At 44.8% G+C, this 23567-nt stretch overlaps 1 protein-coding gene across 1 annotated transcript in view; it reads right to left on the minus strand.

Moving 5' to 3' along the window:
* The window catches only part of elovl5 (ELOVL fatty acid elongase 5), an 80475-nt gene that overhangs the window by 19711 nt on the left and 37197 nt on the right, over positions 1 to 23567 (minus strand). Inside the window, exons 2-3 of the mRNA XM_038800448.1 lie at positions 17285 to 17472; positions 5167 to 5244 (exon numbers count right to left, since the gene is read on the minus strand). Of these exons, the coding sequence (XP_038656376.1) occupies positions 5167 to 5244; positions 17285 to 17472 (266 nt within the window). The remainder of the gene's footprint in view (positions 1 to 5166; positions 5245 to 17284; positions 17473 to 23567) is intronic.

Below are 23567 nucleotides of genomic sequence, written 5' to 3' on the forward strand. Positions count from 1 at the left end.
CCGAATGGAGGTCTGTAATGAGTGGTGTTCCGCAGGGATCAGTAATGGGACCACTGCTCTTTATAATATATATAAATGACTTGGAAGAAAACGTAGCGGGTCTGATTAGCAATTTTGCGGATGATACTAAGATTGCAGGAGTTGCAGATTGTGATGAAGATTGTCAGAGACTACAACAGAATATAGATGGGCTGAGAAATGGCAGATGGAATTTAACCCGGACAAATGCGAGGTGATGAATTTTGGTAGTTACAATTCAGGTGGGAGCTATAAAATAAATGGCAGAACCATCAGGAGCAAAGAGACACAGAGCGATCTGGGTGTGCAGGTCCACAGATCCTTTAAAGTGGCAGCACAGATGGAAATGGTGGGAAAGAAAGCACATGGCATGCTTGCCTTCATAGGACAGGGTATCGAGTATAAAAGCTCAAAAGTTATGTTACAGTTATATAGAACGTTGGTTAGACCACATTTGGAGTACTGTGTCTAATTCTGGTCACCGTACTACCAGAAGGACGTGGAGGCTTTGGAGAGAGTACAGAAAAGGTTTACCAGGATTTTGCCTGGTATGGAGGGTATTAGCTATGAGGAGAGATTGACTAAACTGGGATTGTTCTCCCTGGAGAGACGGAGTCTGAGGGACGACCTGATAGATGTTTCTAAAATTATTAGGGGTATAGATAGGGTGAACAGTTGGAGGCTTTTTCCCAGGGCGGAAATTACAAGAGGGCACAAGTTCAAGGTGAGGGGGGAAAGGTTCAGTGGAGATGTGCAGGGAGGTATTTTACACAGAGGGTGGTGGTGGCCTGGAATGCACTTCCAAGTGAGGTGGTTGAGGCAAATACGTTTGCGACCTTCGAGACTTATCTGGATAGGCACATGATCAGACGGGGAATAGAACGATACAGGCGGTTGGTCTAGATAGGACTCGTGATTGGTGCAAGCTTGGAGGGCCGAAGGGCCTGTTCCTGTGCTTTCTTTGTTCTTTGTCCGTGGCCGCGCATGAGCTTGGCGGCGGCCTGCAGGGGCTGCGCCGTGCTACATGACGGAAGCCACTCGCGGAACCGGCCCAGGAAATTGTGCTGCTCCCTTTGGCCAGTTCGCACACCCGGACTATCCTCCCACAGTGCCCCCAGCCCCTGATTAAGTCCCCACCCTGCCTATGGATCGGTCCTCCCCAGACAGTGGCGGCTCTGTACTGAGTCTGCAGCCGCCACGCCGAGTTCCCAACGGATGAGACCACACACGACCGACGCCGTCAGGAACTCGGCCGGTCGGGGACGGAGCATCGGGGGCCGGCCTCAGGCAATATCCCGAGACAGTCAATACGTGGCGCGGCATACTCGCAGAGTACGGCGCTTTGGAGGGGGCAGAGCATCGCAAAAGTGGCGCCGCCCCTGATTTGCTCGGGAACTCTGATTCTCTGGCCGATCACCGAACGCGATTTCGGCATCGGCGACCGGAGAATCCAGCCCACGATTTTGTGATTATGGCTATGTCTGGTTGCTGCTTGACAAATGAGTGGGACAACTCTCCTAATTTTGACACAAGGCTCCCGTAGGTTAGTGAGGAAAACTTTTGCAGAGTTGAAAGGGCTGGATGTGCCTATGCCCTATGCGAATCTGATGCCAGGGCCATTGAAACTGCTGGTGGATCTTTTATCAATGATCAAAACTATAGAGACTGTTGCAGTACAGGCTCTCACAAGACTCATAACATGTTCACAATTAAAGTGAAAGTTCCATAAGTGAACTAATTCTTTTCCTTGGTCAGGCAAATGAGATCTTTTCCATTACTAATTTTAATGCTTTTGGACAAGGGCAACTGTGGATTCAATTAAGAGAACATCAAGAGTTTCAACTGTTTTCCCTGGTGCAGCCTTTCTTCTCCCTTTCATTAACCTATCTCAAGAAATTTTACCCAGACGTAAAGTATCTACTGAAGCAATTAACAGGTACTTACAGGCAACAACATCAAAAGCAACTAACTAGTACACTGGAATCCTTTTCATCTCCAAAGTCCCTGAACGTGCTGCAGCCTCCCACATCCGAGCCCATCTTTCCTGCAGTACTGTATCATGCTTGGTTCCCTCATTGGGTTTCCACTTCCCCCCCAGTACCAAAATGGCTCTTCTTAAAGCTTCAAACGGGACAGCATGGTGACGCAGTGGTTAGCATTGCTGCCTCACGGAGCCGAGGACACAGAATCGATCCCGGCCCTGGGTCACTACTGTGGAGTTTGTGCATTCTCCCCATGTCTGCGTGGGTCTCACCCCCACAGCCCAAAGATGTGTAGGGTAGGTGGATTGGCCACCCTAAATTGCCTCTTAATTGGAAAAATTAAAAAATACATTTTAAAATATGTTTTTAAAAACGTTTCAACCGGCAGCCTATATGACTGTGACTGCAGTACCCTCCTCATCCTCCTCGACCAGTCCACAGCACCTGACATATGTGGTCATCCAGAGTCGACTGTCGGTGTCCTTACTTGCCCCAAGCCCTGTTCACTATCACCCCTACCACCCTTACTGATCTGGAGTGGCACTTGGCAGCTTAAGGCACGGCCGCCAATGGATGGAGCGAACAAACAGGAGATGGTCGAGAGGCCAGGATTAAGTGCAGATACCTCAGATGATTGTAGAACTTGAGATGAGAGAGATAGGAGGGGCTTGAGAATTTTTAAATTGAGGAATTACTTAATCAGGGCCCAAGTTCTGGAATTCCATCTGGAAACCTCTCGGACTCTCCCACCTCTCTTCCTATGTTTAGGACGTTCTTTCAATGCCATCGCTTCGGACAAGCTTTTGGTCACCTGCCCGAATATATCCTTTGTGGGGTTCGGTGTCAAATGTTGTTTGAAAACGCTACTGTGAAGCAATTTGGATTTTAAAATTAAATTACAGGCACAATATCAATGCATGTTATTCTTGTTAACAGTCAGCTAACTTAAAAGAGCTTGTTGTATTGTCTACGCTCTGTATCACAGACAAAAACACTTTGAGGCTGAAGAAGAGCTCCTGGATTTGCGACAGAATGATCTCTGCAATTCATGGTCATTGCGGCCAAAGTAAAGTGAGGGGCAGAAACTACGGGTGGCTGTGCAGGAAAGAGAAGCTCATCCAGAAGAAGAAAAGCAATTTTTAAATAACGATGTCCCCTAAAGTGTCAGCTCAAATCAGTGTCTGAAGTGCTGCTGAAGGGCTCCAGCGGCAATAAGGAGAGAATCCATAACCCACATTAAAGTCTGGGTCATAATAACAATCAATCGTGTGCTGGGCCTGAGGCAGAGTGCCAGCAGCCGATGCATATGACAATGCTGTATGTGTCAAGCATCACTGTTACACCAAACTAAAATCGACTTTTAATCACTCAGTCCACTTAGTCATATAAAAATAATACGATACAGAAATATCCCCATGTGCATAAATGCACAAACTTGAGCGTCATACTGAACAGAGTAAGTAATAATGCTGAAAGTGCCTGTAAAAGGCAAATACCACCATTTTAGAAAGCTGATTGATGCTTGGGTACAGAAATAGTTTGAAAGCTGAGGGCCGATTTTACGCAGGGAGAATTTTTAGGAAGCAGTGATGTGGGGGCGGGCAAAGGGAAATCAGTTTTATATGGCACTACTGAAATTCTGTGACAGAATATTAACACAGGCGGTGAGTTTAATGACAAGAGTAATTTCTAGGCCTCAGTAGAAACTCAAGCAAACAACTGAACCGACAAAAAAAATCACATCATGCAATAATATTTATTTCTTCTTTCAACTAATCAAATCCGCTGGCTGCATTTTTCTTCAGCAGTGTGGTCCATCATGTATCTTTCAGGGCGGCTTATTTTTGAAACAAACGAGAGGAATCTATTGCTAATCGACAAGAGCGGGAAGTTCAGTTTGAAAATGTTAGATTTATGTAGGCAGAGATGTATATGGCACTTTCACACTGAGATCAAATCAGTGCCAAGTGGAAATGCATCACAAAACTGTCAACATAATTTCCAACCAGGTTCAACATTCATGCCCTTTTTACATCCTCTGCTAACATGCAACCTTAAGCCGATGACCCATTTAATCATTTACCAATCAGAGTAAAACTCAGTGACTGCTTATGCTGTCTCGGCAGGTGGATCCGTCCTCACATGATAGACTCAAGAACATTGGATTGGATTTTGTTTATTGTCACATGTACCGAGGTACAGTGAAAGTATTTTTCTGCGAGCAGCTCAACAGATCATTAAGTATATGAAAAGAAAAGGAAATAAAAGAAAATACAGAATAGGGAACAGATTAGCACGATTGTAAAATGAGTAAAAAGGGGATTTGTTAGGGAGAGCTCGCAGAGAGTCGCCATGCTTAGGCGCCATCTTGGATCCGTTACAATTTTGGACCCTTTACAATCCTTTACAACATCAATTCGATTCCAGTCCCTCAAAGGTAACAAAATAGAGTCACTAACATCCTTTCAAAGGGCAGCACGGTAGCATTGTGGATAGCACAATTGCTTCACAGCTCCACGGTCCCAGGTTCGATTCCCAGCTTGGGTCACTGCGCGGAGTCTGCACATTCTCCCCGTGTGTGCGTGGGTTTCCTCCGGGTGCTCCGGTTTCCTCCCACAGTCCAAAGATGTGCGGGTTAGGTGGATTGGCCATGCTAAATTGCCCATAGTGTCCAAAATTGCCCTTAGTGTTGGGCGGTTACTGGGTGATGGGGATAGGGTGGAGGTGTGGACCTTGGGTAGGGTGCTCTTTCCAGGAGCCAGTGCAGACTCGATGGGCCGAATGGCCTCCTTCTGCACTGTAAATTCTATGATGATTCTATGATGTTGCACTCCTGGGTTGGGCTCTGGGCATTTGTGATTGTCTAGTTATCAGGCGAGTACGGACTAGGTTCAATGTAGTAACACCCAGTTATTTTGTCACAGGGCGGCAAGAGGAACAAAAAAAAGTATGGAAAATAGACTTGCAGACTTCGTCAAACTTTTTCTTCCCATACTGTCAAGTGCGAAAGATATTCTGAAGTGTCTGTGGTACATTTGAAAGGCAAAGAGAGATAAAAGGAAAGAAAATCAAAGAAACAGTCATAATATCAGCCTGAGGATTTTACCAGGCTGCCGGTGTAACAACAAATCTACACTTGTATCACACAAACATTTGGCATTTTTACCTTGAGATCAGCTTCACCAGCATTATGAGTGTCCTGACAGAAAATACTGTATCCTCCATCCCAAACACCTCTGATCAACTGAGGAAACAAACAGACTGATTTGTAGTTATTGTTAAGTTTATCTCACACAGCTAACAAAGAGAAAGGCCTTTCCCCCTCCCCGCCAAATCGTTCAGAGAGACGTCCTCTCTGTCCCAACACATACAAAAGAACCACATTAACAAGAAAAGGAAATCTGTTCTTCCAAGCCTCCCTCTTCACTGGGTCGAGAGATCGAGGCCACCCAGTCTGGTACGGACTCTGCTCAGTTCGTTACATTTCCTGATGAACAGTTAAAAGTCTTTCTACAAAATTGGGAGAAGGTCTTGAATCCTCAGCGGGAAAAAAAGTGTGGAAGTGGAGTTGTGTAGCTGAATCGCTCAATGTATGAGGAAGACATTTTTTGCGACGAGTTGCAAAAACAAAACAACAAAACTACGGCCAACCACAGGAACATATCGCCATAATGAATTACAATATCTGTGTCCAACAGGGAGAGGGGTACCGGGGGATTTGAGTAACATTCTTAATAGAGAAGCATCCCGATCTGTTTTCACCTGTGAAAATGACAGAAAATGTTACTTGGACATGGAAAATGATGAACGAAGGTTTGAAATTTGTGCCAGACAACATAATTTCTCTAATATCACCTTGTATCTGGTACACGATATCCTATTCACTGTATTCCTCAGCCTAGGTTCAATTATTTACTTCCGAACCCACTGTCAAATACTGTCACCATCAAAGAAAAACACATGCAGACAGTCCGGAATACGTCCATGGATTTGCACATTGAATCAATTTTAAGTTGGGCGCAGCCAATGACATACAACATGCTCCAAAACACATCCATAAAAAGAACGGGCAATGTCACGCCGTTTTAATCCAGGCAAGACAGGGTGGGTATGGGTTTTGAAGGAAAGGCTCAAATTTTGGGGCTCTTTTAACTCCCCATTTTGCATCCTGACAGCCCGCCCAAAACAGCTGGCTAGGTTTGAGCTCAGTAAGAGGTCACCCACTAACACCCAAGTTGTGGGGTTTGGATGCGGGGGTGTTGGGGGACATGGCGGGGAGTTGAGGAGACTGGGGCTGTGTTACGCATGAAGGGGCCAACAGGGCAGCATGGTGGCACAGTCTTCTCGTCTCTCCTCATCCCCTCGGGAAAGGTAAAGGAGAGACTTAGGGCGTGATCTAATGGCCTCATCTCACCCGGCTCGGTGACCACACTGAGGCTGTTTGACATTTGCAAAGCTTGGATTGCCTCACGAGATCTAACCAATTCCACGAGACGTCGCTATCTGGATCTCGCCCTCACTGGGTGTGGCACAGATTAACATATTTAAATAAACTATTCAGCTCATTTAAATATGTCTACACCAGATCCTCCTGAGGCCGGAAATTAACAGCCTCGCCATGGCACTGTTTGGCACTGTTCCACACGAACATGGACCAACACCTTCGGGGGTCTTCCAGGCCTTTGGAGGCCCCTCTGGGTGGTTGGGTTTTGGACAGGGTAATACCCTGCTGGCACCTGGACACTGCAATGTCTGACACCTTGGCACCACTACCCTGGCACTGCCAGGGTGTCCGAGTGGCACTGCCCATAGAGTTCGGTGACATTGCCGCACGTGTAGCAGCAGATGATATTGGCAGAAGGTAGATGATGGAGGAAAGGGGGGAACCAAGGGAGAAATCTTCGGGCCTCCGGAGATGCAAATGTGGGGCAGGTTGGGTGTGGTTTGGGCTGGGGTCAGGGAGACAAGCCGACACCGGTGATGCACTGACTATGTAAGGAAAATAGGAATATAACCTCACAAGGGCAGCCCTTGGGAACCGGACAAGATCAGTGAGGAGATGGCACAGTTCAAAGTAGAATTACGGCAGAGAAGTTAGAGATGGTTCACCTGGTCCATGGCAAATTTCCTTTCAAGGAGACTTGTCAGTATTGTTGGGGAGGGTTTAAACTAGGTTGTCAGGGGCATGGGAACTAGAAGGCAGATTCAGCACAAATTCAGAGCAGGAAATGGGAGACAGAAAATGAGCAAGTGACCCTGGAAGGCAGGAGAAGCAACGGTTAAATGATTTACATCACAGACATTTGGCAACATTAATCAGTATTTATTTAAATACTAGGAGTATAGCAAACAAAGCCGATGAACTGAGGACACAGACAGGCACATGACAGCATGATATAATTGCTGCAACACAAATCTCGGTTAAAGAGAATAAAAATTACATCACAACATCCCTGGGATTTCAGACAGGATAGAGAGCGAGCTAAAAACTGGTGGGGTGTAGCATTATTGGTTAAAGAATAAGTTACAGCTTTGACCAGGGGGATGATATACTGAATGTAGCATCGAATTAAGGGTTGAGCTCAGAAATAGCGAGGCAGCCTCACTACCACTAATAATAATCTTTATTGTCACAAGTAGGTTTACATTAACACTGCAATGAAGTTATTGTGAAAAGCACCTCGTCGCCACATTCCGACGCCTGTTTGGGTACAGGGTGAGAATTCAGAATGCCCGAATTACCTAACAGCATGTCTTTCGGGACTTGAGGGAGGAAACCGGAGCACCCGGAGGAAACCCACGCAGACACAGGGAGAATGTCCAGACTCTGCACAGACAATGACCCAAGCTGGGAATCAAACCTGGGACCCTGGCACTATGAAGCAACAGTGCTAACCACTGTGCTACCGTGCTGCCTGGTACTAGAAGTGTACTGTAGACCTATAGTGAGATGGTGATAGAAGAGCAAACATGCCTGAAAATTTCTGAATGCAGTTATAGTATTGGACTTCAACTAGCTTAATATCAACTGGGATACGAACAGGCACAATAAAATTATCTTGAACTGCATTCAAGGGAACTTCCTTAGCCAGCAAGTAGCAAGTCTAACGAGAGGGGTTGCAATTCTAGATTTTGGCTTACAGAAAAGATGCTGGGCAAGTAGATAACATAGCAGTGGGGGACCATTTTGGAGATAGTGACCATAAGACTGTTAGAGGGGCTGGTTTAGCTCACTGGGCTAAATCGCTGGCTTTGAAAGCAGACCAAGGCAGGCCAGCAGCACAGTTCGATTCCCGTACCAGCCTCCCCGGACAGGCGCCGGAATGTGGCGACTAGGGGCTTTTCACAGTAACTTCATTGAAGCCTACTCGTGACAATAAGCGGTTTTCATTTCATTTCATAGATTTAGAATAATTATGGAAAGGGGTAAAGATAGAACAGGAGTCAAAGTTCTAAATTGGGGAAAGACAAATTATGAAGCTGAAAGGTGATCTGGCGCAAGTCGACTGGTTACAGCTACTTGAAGGGAAATCTGTAACAGACCAGTCAGTGATAGGCATTTTCCGGACACTGTGTTGTCAAAAATCCTGAACTTTCTCCCTGTGGATGTGCCTAAAGAACATGGATTGTAGGGGCAGCACGGTGACGCAGTGGGTTAGCCCTGTTACCTCACGGCACCGAGGTCCCAGGTTCGATCCCGGCTCTGGGTCACTGTCCGTGTGGAGTTTGCATATTCTCCCTGTGTTTGCTTGGGTTTTGCCCCCGCAACCCAAAGATGTGCAGGGTAGGTGGATTGGCCATGCTAAATTGCCCCTTAATTGGAAAAATGAATTGGGTACTCTAAATTTATATTTAAAAAAAGAACAAAAGAGAGAAAATGGACTGCAGCAGTTCCAGAAGGCAGCTCACCACCAACCTTCTGAAGGGCAATTTAGGGTGGGCAATAAATGCTGGCCTAGCCACAAAGCCCACATCCCACAAATTAATTTTTAAAAAATGTACCCACAAAGAAAATGGATGGTAATGCCAAATCCCGAGCCCTTGGTTATCTTGCACACAGGGCAAGAGAAAGCAGAAAAAGAAAACTTAGGGCAGTCACAAAAAACGTAGTATTGTTGAAAGCCTAGAAGAGTACAGAAAGCACAGGGTGAAGTAAAAAAGGTCATTAGGAAAAGCAAAGAAAGGGTATGAAAAATATTGGCAAGTAAAATCAAAGAAAACATAAAGGTTTTTTACCAGTACATTAAGAGCAAGAGAATAAACAATGAAAAGGTAGGGTCTAGCAGAGATGCACATGGTAACTTGGGCACTGGTGCTGAAGATGTGGCAGGGTTCTCAATGGGTACTTTGTCCCTGTCTTCACTAAGGAGAGGGGTTATGCAGAGGGATTACTGGAGGGGTTGATATCCTTGAAGCTGGATAAATCAGAAAGACCGGATGAACTATATCCCAGGCTTTTAAAATAAGCCAGGGACGAAATAACGGATGCTCTGAGGATCATTTTCCAATCCTCATTATATACAGATGAGTTACCAGAAGATCGGAGGTCTGCAAACATTATGCCATTATTTTAAAAGTGTGCGAGAGATAGGCCAATGTTCCAGTCACTCTACGGCTGAATTTTAGTTCCACCCAACTCCTCCACAACTTATAGAATAGGCTTCATTTTATTGCAGATTTAGGTGTGAGAAATCATAAATATGCTTGACAAACAAGTCTAGCGTTTGTTTTAATATCTTCTCATATTTTTCATTACTGAAATTTTTTAATTAAAGTGACTACACATTGAACATCTGGAGAAATTTGCCCTCACTTTACCTCCAACACTTTACAGAACTTACCAAAGCTCAATAGCAATTTCCACTCACACTGGTGACATGGGCCGGGATTCTCCCCTACCCGGCGGGGCGGGGGGTCCCGGCGTGTTGGAGTGGCCTGAACCACTCCGGCGCCGGGCTGCCCCAAAGGTGCGGAAATAGGGGCCAAGCCTTCACATTGAGGGGCTAGGCCCGAGCCGAAGTGGTCCCCGCTCCGCCGGCTGGCGTGAACGGCCTTTGGCGCCACACCAGCAGGGGCCGAAAGGACTTCGCCGGCTGGCGTAAGTCCACGCATGCGCCGGAGCATCAGTGGCTGCGGACGTCATCCCGGTGCATGCACAGGGGATGGGGGGTCTCTTCCGCCTCCGCCATGGTGAAGACAATGGCGAAGGCGGAAGAGAAAGAATACCCCCACGGCACAGGCCCGCCCGCCGATTGGTGGGCCCCGATCACGGGCCAGGCCGCCATGGGGGCACCCCCCGGGGCCAGATCGCCCCGCGCGCCCCCCCCTCCCCAGAGCCCGCCCGCGCCGCCAATCCCGCAGGTACGGAAGGTGGTTTAATCCACGCCGGCGGGAGAGGCTTGTCAGTGGCGGGACTTCGGCCCATCGCGGGCCGGAGAATCGCCGAGTGGGGCTCACCGACCGGCACGGCGCGATTCCCGCCCCCGCCGAATATCGGGTCACGGAGAATTCGGGACGCGGCGGGGACAGGATTGACGCCGGCCCCGGGTGGTTCTCCAACCCGGCGGGGGGTCAGAGAATCCTGCCCAAGGTGTCATGGGAATGTCACGTTAAGAAATGTTTGTCTTCTCCAGTGGCTGCAGTGATGTCATTGTGTGGGTGGAGCTGGGCTCTGGCTCTTCTTTTGACTTTCGTTTGAGCTGGAAGCTTTTTTCGTACCTGCGTTTTAGTTTCGTTTTCAGTTGGGAAGCTGCATTCAAACCAAAGAGGTGTATTTTGGTCTCTCTGCATGCTAAAGAATGTCTCCAGATCACTTGATGATTTCAAAGTAATACCTTTTTCTGTAAGGAATGCAAACCTACTGTCTTTGTTAAAAGATCTTTGACTTATGGATGTTGTTAGGAAAGTTACTAAGGGTTACCTATAGAGTACTGTATCTTTGGTGGTGGGGGGGGTATCAGTGTTGGTAGTTGATAAAATGTTTACTGTGTGTGTATAAAATGTTAACTGGGGATTGGAATAAATATTGTTTTTGTTTAAAAATACTTTAGATCTCTGTTGCATCACACCTGTAAAGTGGGCCCTTGTGCTCCCCATAACCAAAATCTATTAAAAGTTGGGGGTCAGGTGAACTCCATGATATACTTTGGTGTTCTCTAAAATCTCTACTGCTTGCCTAACATACAAACCTATTTTTACATTAATCATTAATTAAATATTAATGTTAATTAAACAATGGTTTAATTTTTGCACTGATGGCTATTAAATAATAATTAGATTTACCGTTTCTCATTATTTCGTGTTTGCACACTCTTATGTGGCAAGTTGAAATAGCCGATGCTTGTTTCCAAGTAGGGTAACCTGTCTCCGCCAAAACAAGGTCATCCAAATGTGCAAATACTAATTGCAACATTTTGACATTCCCTTGATGGTGCAAATTTGTAAAAAGCCATCTGCTCAACTATACGAGGGTAGTTTCCTCTTTGAAACTTCAAAATTGGATTGAGTATTCTGTGTGTGTCTAATAAGGCAGGGTTACCTAATTTCTTTATTGCTGATCAAGAGCAGGCAGTAGTTGTGGTGTCAAATAGAATCATTGGTCCCAGGACACCCCAAGATCAACTGGCATAGGTCATTGGGACAGTGAAATGGGGTCAGACAGAAAGTAATTTGGAGGGGGGGGGGGGGGGGGGGGGGGAGAAGAACGGCCAAGCAGTAGATATGCCAGTGGATTTAATGTAAGGCCCTGCCCCTCCCCATTTCATAATGCGGCGTGTAAAATGTTTAAATGCGTCTTTGCTGGCATGTCCCTTTAAGGATCACTGGTTTTGATGCCTGAAGAAATGGATCAAATGCATGCTTAGCACTTTCTGGCGTTAACCGCACAATCCAGTTTAACAAAGGGGATTTTAAAGAGGTGATTGGCTGACAGTTTGTATATCCAAACACTCCATTCCACGGGCATTTCTGGACACCTAATGGCGGAGCTGTTATCAATATAGCAGCCAGCAGCCTTCTGGCAAAGAATGAGTGTGCACACAAGTCCACCATGCTGGATACTTAGACACCTATCTTACTCTTACTCTTGTACAACTGGTGCAGTGCGACCCAATTTCTAGGTCAAGGGGTTCTGCAGTGCACATGAGGTGTGCTGTTCTGGCAGAAAGAACAGTCCGTGTGCCTGTGTGTTCACTCCTGATGTGGATCCAGCCTGGGAAGCCAAGTTAATCCGGATGGCCTAGGTCTTGTCACTGCTGCTGCAGAACAATAGCCAGAAATCCCAAATGTTGTAAATGATGGGTCTGGCCACAATGTCACAGAATACTTCAATGCAGAAAAACATTTTGACTACAAATCCATCAGGCAATGGTCCTCAATAATGTCGTTGAGGCCGTGCGAGAAAAATATGTTAGGTCCTGTCAGATGGTTCCATGAACAAACCGTCAAAGTCATTCGGCAGAATGCCTCACTGAAACTTTCAAACGAGCACCAAGACATTGTTTGGCTGGCCTCCCCGTCAGATACTTTGTGCACGTCCAGAGTCTCACCCCCTCTACAAGCTGTCCTCAAGGAGTCTGTGGTGAGGAAGAGAACGTTGTCCACCTCCTTCTGATATATGCCTTTGCAAAAAAAAGGTCTAGAGAGGCAATGGTTTTTGCCAAGGTTCATCCCAAGTAGTCCCGTGACACAGCTCTCTGTGTTTTATGGACTATTTTCACACACACACACCGAGATAAAAATCAACTGCAGCTGTAGGACCGTCAACTTGGTGAAAGAAGCTCTTTGGTCTGCCTGAAACTTGGTGGTACTCCAATGCAGAGTTGTCCTCAACTGACTGTTGCAGGCCATCACATTCCAAGGTCGAGGACCACAAGCTGAGGGGCGCAAAAATTTGGGGCAGCTGCCACAGAGGCAGAATGGGGAAAGGTCACTGTCTAAGTACACTAAGAGGCTGTGAGGGAATTGAGTAGAGGCCTATATGCGTGACATGAAACGTACATTGTGAATGTCATGTGAAACTGAATCGTGACACCTCGGAGTGGAACATGATGTACGGAGAAAAGTTGAACTCTATTGCATTTTCTGTCATTTTAAATTCAAAATGGTTTCCAATGTACGTTTACAAATTTTAAATAAAATAAAAAATATTTTGGAGGAAAAAAAGATGTGCTTGACATTGTCACTGGCACAATGGATATGTTTTTCCACTGCTGTGATGTGCATGTAACATCACTGGTGCAATGCACACGTGATATAATTGGCGTGATGAATGGCAGGATATAATTTTTTTTAAATAAATTTTAGAGTGCGCATTCATTTTTTCCAATTAAGGGGCAATTTAGCGTGGCCAATCCACCTACCCTGCACATCTTTGGGTTTTGGGGCAAAACCCACGCAAACACGGGGAGAATGTGCAAACTCCACACGGACTGTGACCCAGAGTCGGGATCGAACCTGGGACCTCGGCACCGTGAGGCAGTGCTAACCGCTGTGCCACCGTGCTGCCCGGAATGAGGGATATCATTGATACAATGCACAGGTGTTATCACTGGTGCTGTACACATGTTATCATTGGTGCAATACGCGCCTGTTATCACTGGTGCATTTTACACATGTTATCACTGCTGCATGATTTTCAACAGTATCCCTGATGTGACAGCAATCTCATTGATGTAGTGCCAGATTCTGGAGGTAAATGCATTTTAGGTAAGATAATTTGTTGACCCAGCTGGTCATATTGCTTCAGGCAATTGACTAATCAATATTGAAGCGGCCAGTAGGCAAAATGCCTTAAATTATTGTCAAATAAATTTGAAGTTGTGCATTATTAGGCCCATTGGATTAATGTCTGTGAATCGTGTAACTGTCCATGGACTGTCTTAGCTTAATATTGCCCATTATATCCTTGTTTGTTTTCTTTAGATTTTGTGATGTTCAAGATAAAATAAAACTGATTTTCACGAATCCTCTCTGAATTTGCTGTACTTTCTTTAAGTTATTTTTCGGTGTCCTGGCATCTGATGCTAAAGAAAATTTGAAAAACACCAGAAAGACTAGGGTTGTAAATTGTCAATATAATCTGATATTAAAACTACAACTTAATCAGGCACTGCAATTTGTCAAGAGGGCATGCAATTATTTAAAACAAATTGGGCGGCACGGTGGCACAATGGTTGGCACTGCTGGCTCACGCAGCTGAGGACCCGGGTTCGATCCTGGCCCCGGGTCACTGTCCATGTGGAGTTTCCATATTCTCCCTTTATCTGAGTGGGTCTCACCCCCACTGTCCAAAGATTCTAGGTGGATTGGCCACGCTAAATTGCCCCTTAATTGGAAAAATCATTTTCCTAATCACTGTGAGACATTTAGGAACCCTACCCTTCAACGAGGATTAATAGTGTTGAAGTGCTAGGAAGTTAGGTAGATATTTTGAATAATTTATTATTTTGATTATTTTGCCGAGCAAGTGTGCAGTAAAACATTGAGGCGCCATCTCTGCGAGGTTCAATAAATCTATATAATGTTAAAATTGACTGAGTCCAAAACACAATTTAGAATTTAAGCACAGCATCTTGATGGATTCTGCAGTGCAGTACTATGGGAGTGCTACATTGTCAGATGAGAAGTGAAACTAGGGCACAACTTGCTGTTCTGGTAGATATTAAAAATTCAATGGTACCACCAAAAACAAACAAAAAATTATTGTTGGTGTTCTGGCCATCATTTTTCTTTAAGCCAGCAAAACAATTATTAATTGGTAACTCAGTCCATTGTTGTCTGTGGGATCTTTCTGCACACAAAATGGCTACTTCATCTGCCGGTACACTAGTCCCGCCCTTCAAATTGGTTCATTGCATGCAAAGAATTTTGAATTATGTTTGGGAGAGATGATAAACCGCTATGTGCAAGGGATGTTTTCCTTGTACAGAGTCTATAAAGGCAGGCTTGGAGAAAACTTTCTTTTCTTGTTCTATGCTTTCTTGTATTCACTCTCCAGACATCCTGTTGCAATAATTTCTTCAGCAGTTAAATAAAGAATATGTAATAATACAATGGAATTAAAACGAATAGATATGGACACTTTTCAAACGGCAATGCTCAGATGTTGCGCAGAGGAGTTTGGTAATCTTTTAGCCAAATGGGTATTGCATAAATGCATTGAAAAAAGAGCTGGGTAAGGAAGTGAAGTTAAGAGTTCTTTGCATCAACGCAAAGAATTGAAATAAGTATTAATTTGAAAAAAAATGTACTCAGTACATTGAAGCAGGACATGGAAATGACGCAGTGTAAACATGACTAGTTCGCTACATAATCTTTTTTTAAAATTAAATTTAGAGTACCCAATTTTTTTTCCAATTGAGGGGCAATTTAGCGTGGCCAATCGATCTACCCGGCACATCTTTGGGTTGTGGGTGTGAGGCCCACGCAGGCGCGGAGAGAATGTGCAAACTCCACACGGACAGTGACCCGGGGCCAGGATTGAACCCGGATCCTCAGCACTGTGAGGTAACAGTGCTAACCACTGTGTCACTGTGCTGCCTTTCTCCACATAACCTTGTCTAATTATAATCTTGACATGTTGAAGATCATTTTAACATCTGCATAATATGCAAAACACAGAGAAGCGTAGTATTGGAAAGTTACATCTCAGTTAAGTGATTTCATTTTTAAATTGTTCCTTTCTTTCACGAAGGCAGTAACTCACAACAGCACTTCACTGGTATCGTGTCTGGATGCTCATTCTTCATAGCAGGTCCTGAACAGTGAATGCCAATAGGCAAATCTATTTCAGGGGCATCACAGCTGGGCTGGATCTTAAACCTTTTAACTTTCCAACTGGAGTACTGCATCACGATGAGGAATGAGAGGTTGACCTCTGATTTTTTTTTTTTACTTCTTTCATCACACTGAGACCCAGCTGCCCCCTCACTACAGTGCTTAATCCTGCAAAGGTCCAACACCAAGCAGGGATTGTAATGCGGTTCTAGGCCACATGGTTTAGCAGCAAGCCAACTGGGTTCAATTGCCTTCAAATTCTTTTTTTAAAAAATATTTTTATCCTCCTTTTTCACATTTTCTCCCAAATCTATACCCGCCAACAATAAACAACAAGCAGTAATGAATATAATGACAATCCCCATATCAACAACAACAATCCCATCCTCCCACCAACCCCCAAACATTAGCCCGCATGTTAACATGAACAAATAACAAAAAGGAATCAGGAATCACCCATAGTCACCATTGACACATACAGTCCCCCTTCCCCCAACCCGCCCAACCCCTCCCCCCACCCTCTAATGTTCAATGTTATCCAATTCTTGAAAGTGCATAATGAATAACGCCCATGAATTGTGGAACCCCTCCATCCTTCCCCTCAGTTGAAACTTAACCTTCTCAAGAGTCAAGAATTCCAACAGCTCCCCCCGCCACGCCTGGGCACAGGGTGGAGAGGTTGACCATCCCAACAGGATCCGCCTACAGACGATCTACGAGGCGAAGGCTACAACATCGGCCTCCGCACCCGTTTCCAACATCTGCTGGTCCGACACCTCAAATATGGCCTCCCGAGGGCCGGGGTCCAGTTTCACGTGCATGACTTTAGAAATTACCCTAAAAACCTCCTTCCAGTAATCCTCTAGCTTTGGACAGGACCAAAACATATGAACGTGGTTTGCGGGGCCTCCCCTGCAATGTTCACACACATCTTCTACTCCTTCAAAGAATCAGCTCATCCACGCCCCCGTGAGGTGTGCCTTAAATTGAGGGGTAATAGATATAGGACAGAGGTCAGAGGTGGGTTTTTTACGCAAAGAGTGGTGAGGCCGTGGAATGCCCTACCTGCAACAGTAGTGAACTTGCCAACATTGAGGGCATTTAAAAGTTTATTGGATAAGCATATGGATGATAATGGGATAGTGTAGGTTAGATGGCCTTTAGTTTTTGGACTTCCCATGTCGGTGCAACATCGAGGGCCGAAGGGCCTGTACTGCGCTGTATCGTTCTATGTTCTATATACCACCTTCAGCTGTATCAGCCCCAACCTTGTGCATGAGGTGGAGGCGTTCACTCTCTGGAGCACCTCACACCAGATCCCCTCCTCCTTAACCTCCCCCAACTCTTCCTCCCACTTTGCTTTGTTCCAAATTGTTTTTATTCAACACAAAAATAACAAGCAACTGTTAGACTACAAGATAGAGAGAGCAATACATGAAAGCACTGTGGGGGAGAAAAATATCAAATTAATTCATGACAACAGACAAAATGTGCACAAATGTTCTCACCTCACAAAACATGTATAAGGAAAGGAGCGTTAATCCAATGTTATAGACCACTAGTACTCCCCTAGAAGATAAAGGTGCTTTGTTCTGCATGTACTTTGGTCCAGCCCAAACCACGAAGAGGTACAGGAGACTAAGTATAAAAGTAGGGGGGTACTTATCTAGAAGAAAAAACCCCTCAACTCTTGAATCTGGAATAAGAGAGAAATCAATGTGAGAACAAGCTCTTCGAGAACAAAACTGCTTTCCATCTGCAACTATATATAATAATAAATAGAACTTAACTTCCAGTCAGCTTTGAGATAATTTACATAATACAGTACACATCAAGCATGGTTTGACTTGTTTACAACATGTCGAAAATAAGTCACAGCATGTTATCATCTTCCTCATGAATTGTGAAACCATGTGGAAAAATGTACAAACCAAATTAATACAAATGTTCTGTTCGTTTTTATCCTCTCCACAGTATCTGCTGATAGCATCACAGATTGGGTACATTGTGAGAGAAAGCATTGTAAATGGAATTACATTTTTTAAATTGCTTTTTGCATTTTGCTCATAATGGATTGAAAAAATTGTCATTATCTGAGCTACAAACTGAATAAACCTTAATTCCCCAGCATTAAGCAAATTGTTATGGCTCAGTGCACTGCTAAGCATAGCTAGTCAACAAGTTGTTCACGTTCACTACTCAGCAAGCTGAAGAGGAAGCTTTCAGGTCGAGACAGAATATCACATCGATAGGCTATCTCAAATAAACAAGGAGGCAAGGGAACTATTAGGCAACACTTTCTGATAAACTGCCTTCAATCATCCAAAAGATTCCAACATTAATACTTTAGTGGCAAAGGCTGGGTGAAAGCACGCATGCTGGGAACATCGAATTGGGAACAATCTGCCTCTTTCTCCAGAGGATTAGGCCGTTTTTCTCATTTCTTGCCCGTCATGTTGCTTTATTCGCAATTGTTTATGTTGCAAAGTGAGTTCTTGTTTAACGCAAGTGGCAAAGATACCCGATTGGATGTGGAATAAGGTATCAACGCTTTCTCTGACGGATAGTCAGTTCTCTGCACTTACCAATCCATGAGTGAAACTAGAGGGCAAGCGTGAGCCTTTAACTGCTGTTCAGATGCTTAAATAATGGCTGTAACAAAATACCACTAACAATCTATCCTTGCACAACCTTTCACACATGCACTAAAAAAGTGCCAAATAAAACCGAATGAGTGAAGAGAGTATGAGGAGGGAATAAAATGTCATAAAGTTATTATTCAGGTGAATGAAAATTCTTATCTTGGCCATCCCCTGTTTGCACATCTAGATCTTGGGATTTGTGTGCCAATATGTTAAATTCCCCTTTATGTGGCTCTACTCTACTCCCCTATTTCATTCTATTTGATGAGATTGTCTTCTTTAGATTCGCATTACCCTTCAGCACTTCAATAATGGCTGGGATGTCCCAGCCCTTCCCGCCAGCAGGACCAGAAGAACCTGTCAAATCATGCACCCCCCCACCCCGACGGGTTCCCTGGTGTGCATGGTTGGCAAGCAATATAAATGGCCGCTGACTTCAATGGGACCAGAACATCCTGCCAACAGCCAATAACGAGTTTCCACTTCTAAAATATCTATTTTACTAAGGAAGAGGTTGCTGACAAAATATTGGTAGACGCAGAGGTGGTCGATGTGGTGAAAGTAGATCGGGAAGGATGGCCGATATTCAGTGTGGAAATGTCGCCTGGCCCAAATGGCTTGCATCCCTCATTGCTAAAAGGCATTGGCGGTGGATGTAGTGGGAGGGCTTGCCATAATCTTCCCTTATTATGGGGAGGTTCCAGAGGATTAGAGGGTGGCAAACGGAATCACGGAACCTGCAGGAAAGGAAGCCATGCAGCCATTCATGTTTCCGTCAATTTTTTGAACAAGCTATCCAATTAGTTGCACCCCCACCCCCCCCCCCCCACCCCCCCCCCCCCCCCCCACCCCCCAACCACTTCCCCGCCCTTTCCTCAAAACCAAGCAAATATTCAATTGTTTTGAAAGTTACTACTGAATATGCTCCCATCACCCTTTCAGGCTGCGTACAGAGATCACAACAACTTGCTGTGCCAAAGAAAATTCCCCACGGCTCGATTTCTGATTCTTTTGCCAATCACGTTAAATTGGTGCCCTCGAGTTACACGTCTGTCTGCCACTGGAAACAGTTGCACCTTCTTTATCCTATCAAAAGTCAGTCACAGGGCAGCACGGTGGTGTAGCGGTTAGCACTGCTGCCTCACTGCGCAGAGGTCCCAGGTTCGATCCCGGCTCTGAGTCACTGTCTGTGCGGAGATTGCATATTCTCCCCATGTTTGCGTGGGTTTCACCCCCACAACCCAAAACATGTGCAGGGTGAAAGCAAATTACTGCGGATGCTGGAATCTGAAACCATAAGAGAAAATGCTGGAAAATCTCAGCAGGTCTGGCAGCATCTGTAGGGAGAGAAAAGAGCTCATGTCCAGTTCTGGACTCGAAATGTCAGCTCGTTTCCCTTCTTACAGATGCTGCCAGACCTGCTGAGATGTGCAGGCTGGGTGGATTGGCCATGTTAAATTGCCCCTTAATTAGAAAAAATGAATTGGGTACTCTAAATTTATAAAAAAGAAGAAAAAAAAAATCAGTCACGGATTAAGATCCCAGACTAAAAAAGGGAAACGTTTAGGGGTCTAAACGTTGAACTGGAACAGGTTGATTGGAAACGCATTTTGATGGATAAAACAGTGAATGAAAAATGGGAGATTTTGAAAGGAGAGATGAATAGGGTGCAGGCAAGGTACGTATCCATGAGAAATAAATAAAGGGTATCCAAAGCTAGAATACCCTGGATGGCTAAGTATTGATGATAAAATAAGGAAGAAAAAAGAGACAGATGATACATGTCAGGATAATAATAGCAATCAAAATCAGGAAGAGTATTTCAAATGCAGGAGAGAGGCTAAAGTTGGAATAAGGAAGACTAGAAAGAAGCAAGAAGAAAGGATTGCAGGCTGTGCTAAAACAAACAGCAAAATGTTCTTCAAGCATATTAATGGTAAAAGATTAATGAAGGATAGAGTGGGGCTCTTAAGAGACTAGCAGGGTAAACTGCTCACTGATGTGGATTGTATGGCAGTAGTGCTAAATTAGTACTTTGCTTCTCTCTTTACCAAGTTAGAAGATAGTGACAATAGCACAGTTGAAATTGTGCGTGTTGAGCAATTGAGCAGTATAGTGACATAAAGAAAAGGTGCCAAAACGCTGGCAGCACTACAGATGCAGAAGTCCCCAGGCCCGGATGAGGTGCATCCTAGATTGCTGAGAGAGGTAGGGGAGCATATTGCAGAGCCGTTGACAGAACTTTTCCAGGCCTCTCTGAACACAGGATTAGTCCTGGGGGACTGGAGGAATACAAATGGGGCAAAGAATAACGCAGGAAACTAAAAACCTGTTAGCTTGATATCAATAGTGGGCAAACTGATGGAGACACTTAGAGAACAATAGGTTAATACTAGACAGTCAATATGGCTTTGTCAAGGGTAGGTCATGTCTGACAAATTTAATTGTGTTCTTTGACGAGGTGACACAGGCAGTGGATGAAGGTAGTGCCGTGGATATTGTATATTTGGACTTTCAGAAAGCACTGATACAGTGCCAGATGGCAGGTTGGTTAGCAAATAAAAATGTTTGGGATTAATGGGTCCTTGGCAATTGGCTAAGAGATAGAAAACAGAGAGTAGGTATAGATGGGCATTTCTCAGAGTGGAGACGAATTGAAAGTGGTGTTCCCCAGGGCTCAGTGTTGGGACCCTTGCTTTTTCTGATTTATATAAATGATTTAGAAATGGATATTAAGGGCAAAATCTCTAAATTTGCACATGATACTAAGCTAGGGAGAATAGTGAATTGCGAGAATGATGCTGAGGAACTTCAGATGGACAATGACAAGTTGACCAAATGGGCAGACACCTGGCAGATGAATTTCAATGCAGCAAAATGTGAGGTGGTAATGTGTTTTGGTGGAAGAAACATGGGGAGACAATAATGGCTCAATGGTACAACTTTGAGGGGAGTACAGGAGCAGAGAGACCTCAGGGTTCAAATGCATAATTCTCTGAAGGTGTTCAGGCAAGTTGAAACAGTTGTTAAGAAGGCTTATAGCATCCATGGGTTTATAAATAGAGGAATAGAGTATAAAAGCAAGGAAGTGATGCTGCACCTCTACAAATCATTGGTCAGACCACATTCGGAGTATTGTGTTCAGTTCTGTAAACTTTATTTAAGGAAGGATGTGAAAGCCCTGGAGAGAGAGTGCAGAGGAGATTTACTAGATTGATACTAGGAATGAGGAATTTTAGATACATGGAAAGAGTGGAGAAATTAAGCTTGTTCTCCTTGGAGCAGAGAAGATTAAGAGGCACCCTTATTGAGATGTTCAAAATTCTGAATAATTTTGACAGGGTCAAGAAGGATATTCAGTTTCCACGAGTTAGTATGTCAGTGACTACGGATCAGAATTTTAAGATGGTAGGCAAGAGAGCTAGGAGTGAGATGAGGAGAAACTTCTTTACTCGGTATGGTGAACCACTGTGCACCTGTAGTAGGGGATGTACGGTAGGACCTGCACTACAGGTTCACCGGTAGCCCCTGCCGGCTAGCTCCGCCCACAAGGAGCCGTATAAATATGCGTGACCTCCTCCTGATCAGCCATTTCGCCAGCTGCAGCAGGAGGCCACGCATCTGACTGTAATAAAGCCACAGTTGTACCAATCTGAGTCTTTCGTGCAATTGATCGTGCATCACTCGGAGAGTTGTTGGGGTTTGGAATGTGCTCCCTGGGAGAGTGGTGCAGGTAGATTCCATAGCAGGTTTCAAAAGAGAGATGGATACATATTTGAACGTGATGAACTTAGAGGGCTACGGGGATAGGGATGGGGAATGGGATTAGCCGTGTTGCTCTTTTGGGAGCCGGTGCAGACATGATGGGCCGAAAGGCCTCCTCCTGTGCTGTAAATAACAAACAAACTGAAAAACCCTCCATGATTCTGAACACCTGTATTAAATCTCCTCTTAACATCCTCAGCTCTGAGCAGAATAATGCCAGCTTCTCTCGTCTCAGTATGTAACTGAAGTCTTGCATCTTTGGTACCATTCTGGTAAATATCCTGAGCACACTCTCATTGACATCCTTTCTAAACTATGGTATAGAGAAAAGAACACAATACTCCAGCTGGGGCCTAACCGGCGATTTTTAAAAAGAGAAAAAGATCTCGCTTTTGGTCCCTAATCAACTCCATCATTCCTTTGGCTATCCTTTTACTATTTATATGTTTATAAAAGACGTCTATGTTCCCTTTTATATAACCCATTAAATCTATTTTCATGCATTATCTTTGCACTTCTTATTTCCTTCTTCAGTCCTCCGCTGCACTTTCTGTAATCAGTTTGAGCCTGACATTTATCTTAAGGCTTCTTTCTCTATTTCAGGACAGTTGCAGCATAGATGTCAAATTGGCTAGGTGGCAGGAAACAGCAGTGTTGAAAGATTGTTTTTCAAGCTGGAGGAAAGTCTATAGTGGGGTTTCCCAGAGGTTGGTAGAGGAGCCTCCCTACTTCCACCCTGTATAAGGGCATGGTAGCACTGTTGCTTCACAGCGCCAGGGACTCGGGTTCAATTCCCGGCTTGGGTCACTGTGCCGAGTCTGCACGTTCTCCCTGTGTCTGCGTGGGTACTGAAAAGTATTTTTCTGCGAGCAGCTCAACAGATCATTAAGTACATGGAAGAAAAGGGGATGAAAGAAAAAACATAATAGGGCAACACAAGGTATACAATGTAACTACATAAGCACCGGCATTGGATGAAGCATACAGGGTGTAGTGTAACGAGGTCAGTCCATAAGAGGGTCATTTAGGAGTCTGGTAACAGCGGGGAAGAAGCTGCTTTTGAATCTGTTCGTGCGTGTTCTCAGACTTCTGTATCTCCTGCCCGATGGAAGAAGTTGGAAGAGTGAGTAAGCCGGGCGGGAGTGGTCTTTGATTATGCTGCCTGCTTTCCCCAGGCAGCGGGAGGTGTAGATGGAGTCAATGGATGGGAGGCAGGTTTGTGTGATGGACTGGGCGGTGTTCACAACTCTGAAGTTTCTTGCAGTCCTGGGCCGAGCAGTTGCCATACCAGGCTGTGATGCAGCCAGATAGAATGCTTTCTATGGTGCATCTGTAAAAGTTGGTAAGAGTTAATGTGGACATGCCAAATTTCCTTAGTTTCCTG

This window comes from Scyliorhinus canicula, chromosome 6 (assembly GCF_902713615.1).
Source record: "Scyliorhinus canicula chromosome 6, sScyCan1.1, whole genome shotgun sequence".
NCBI classification, from domain to species: domain Eukaryota; kingdom Metazoa; phylum Chordata; class Chondrichthyes; order Carcharhiniformes; family Scyliorhinidae; genus Scyliorhinus; species Scyliorhinus canicula.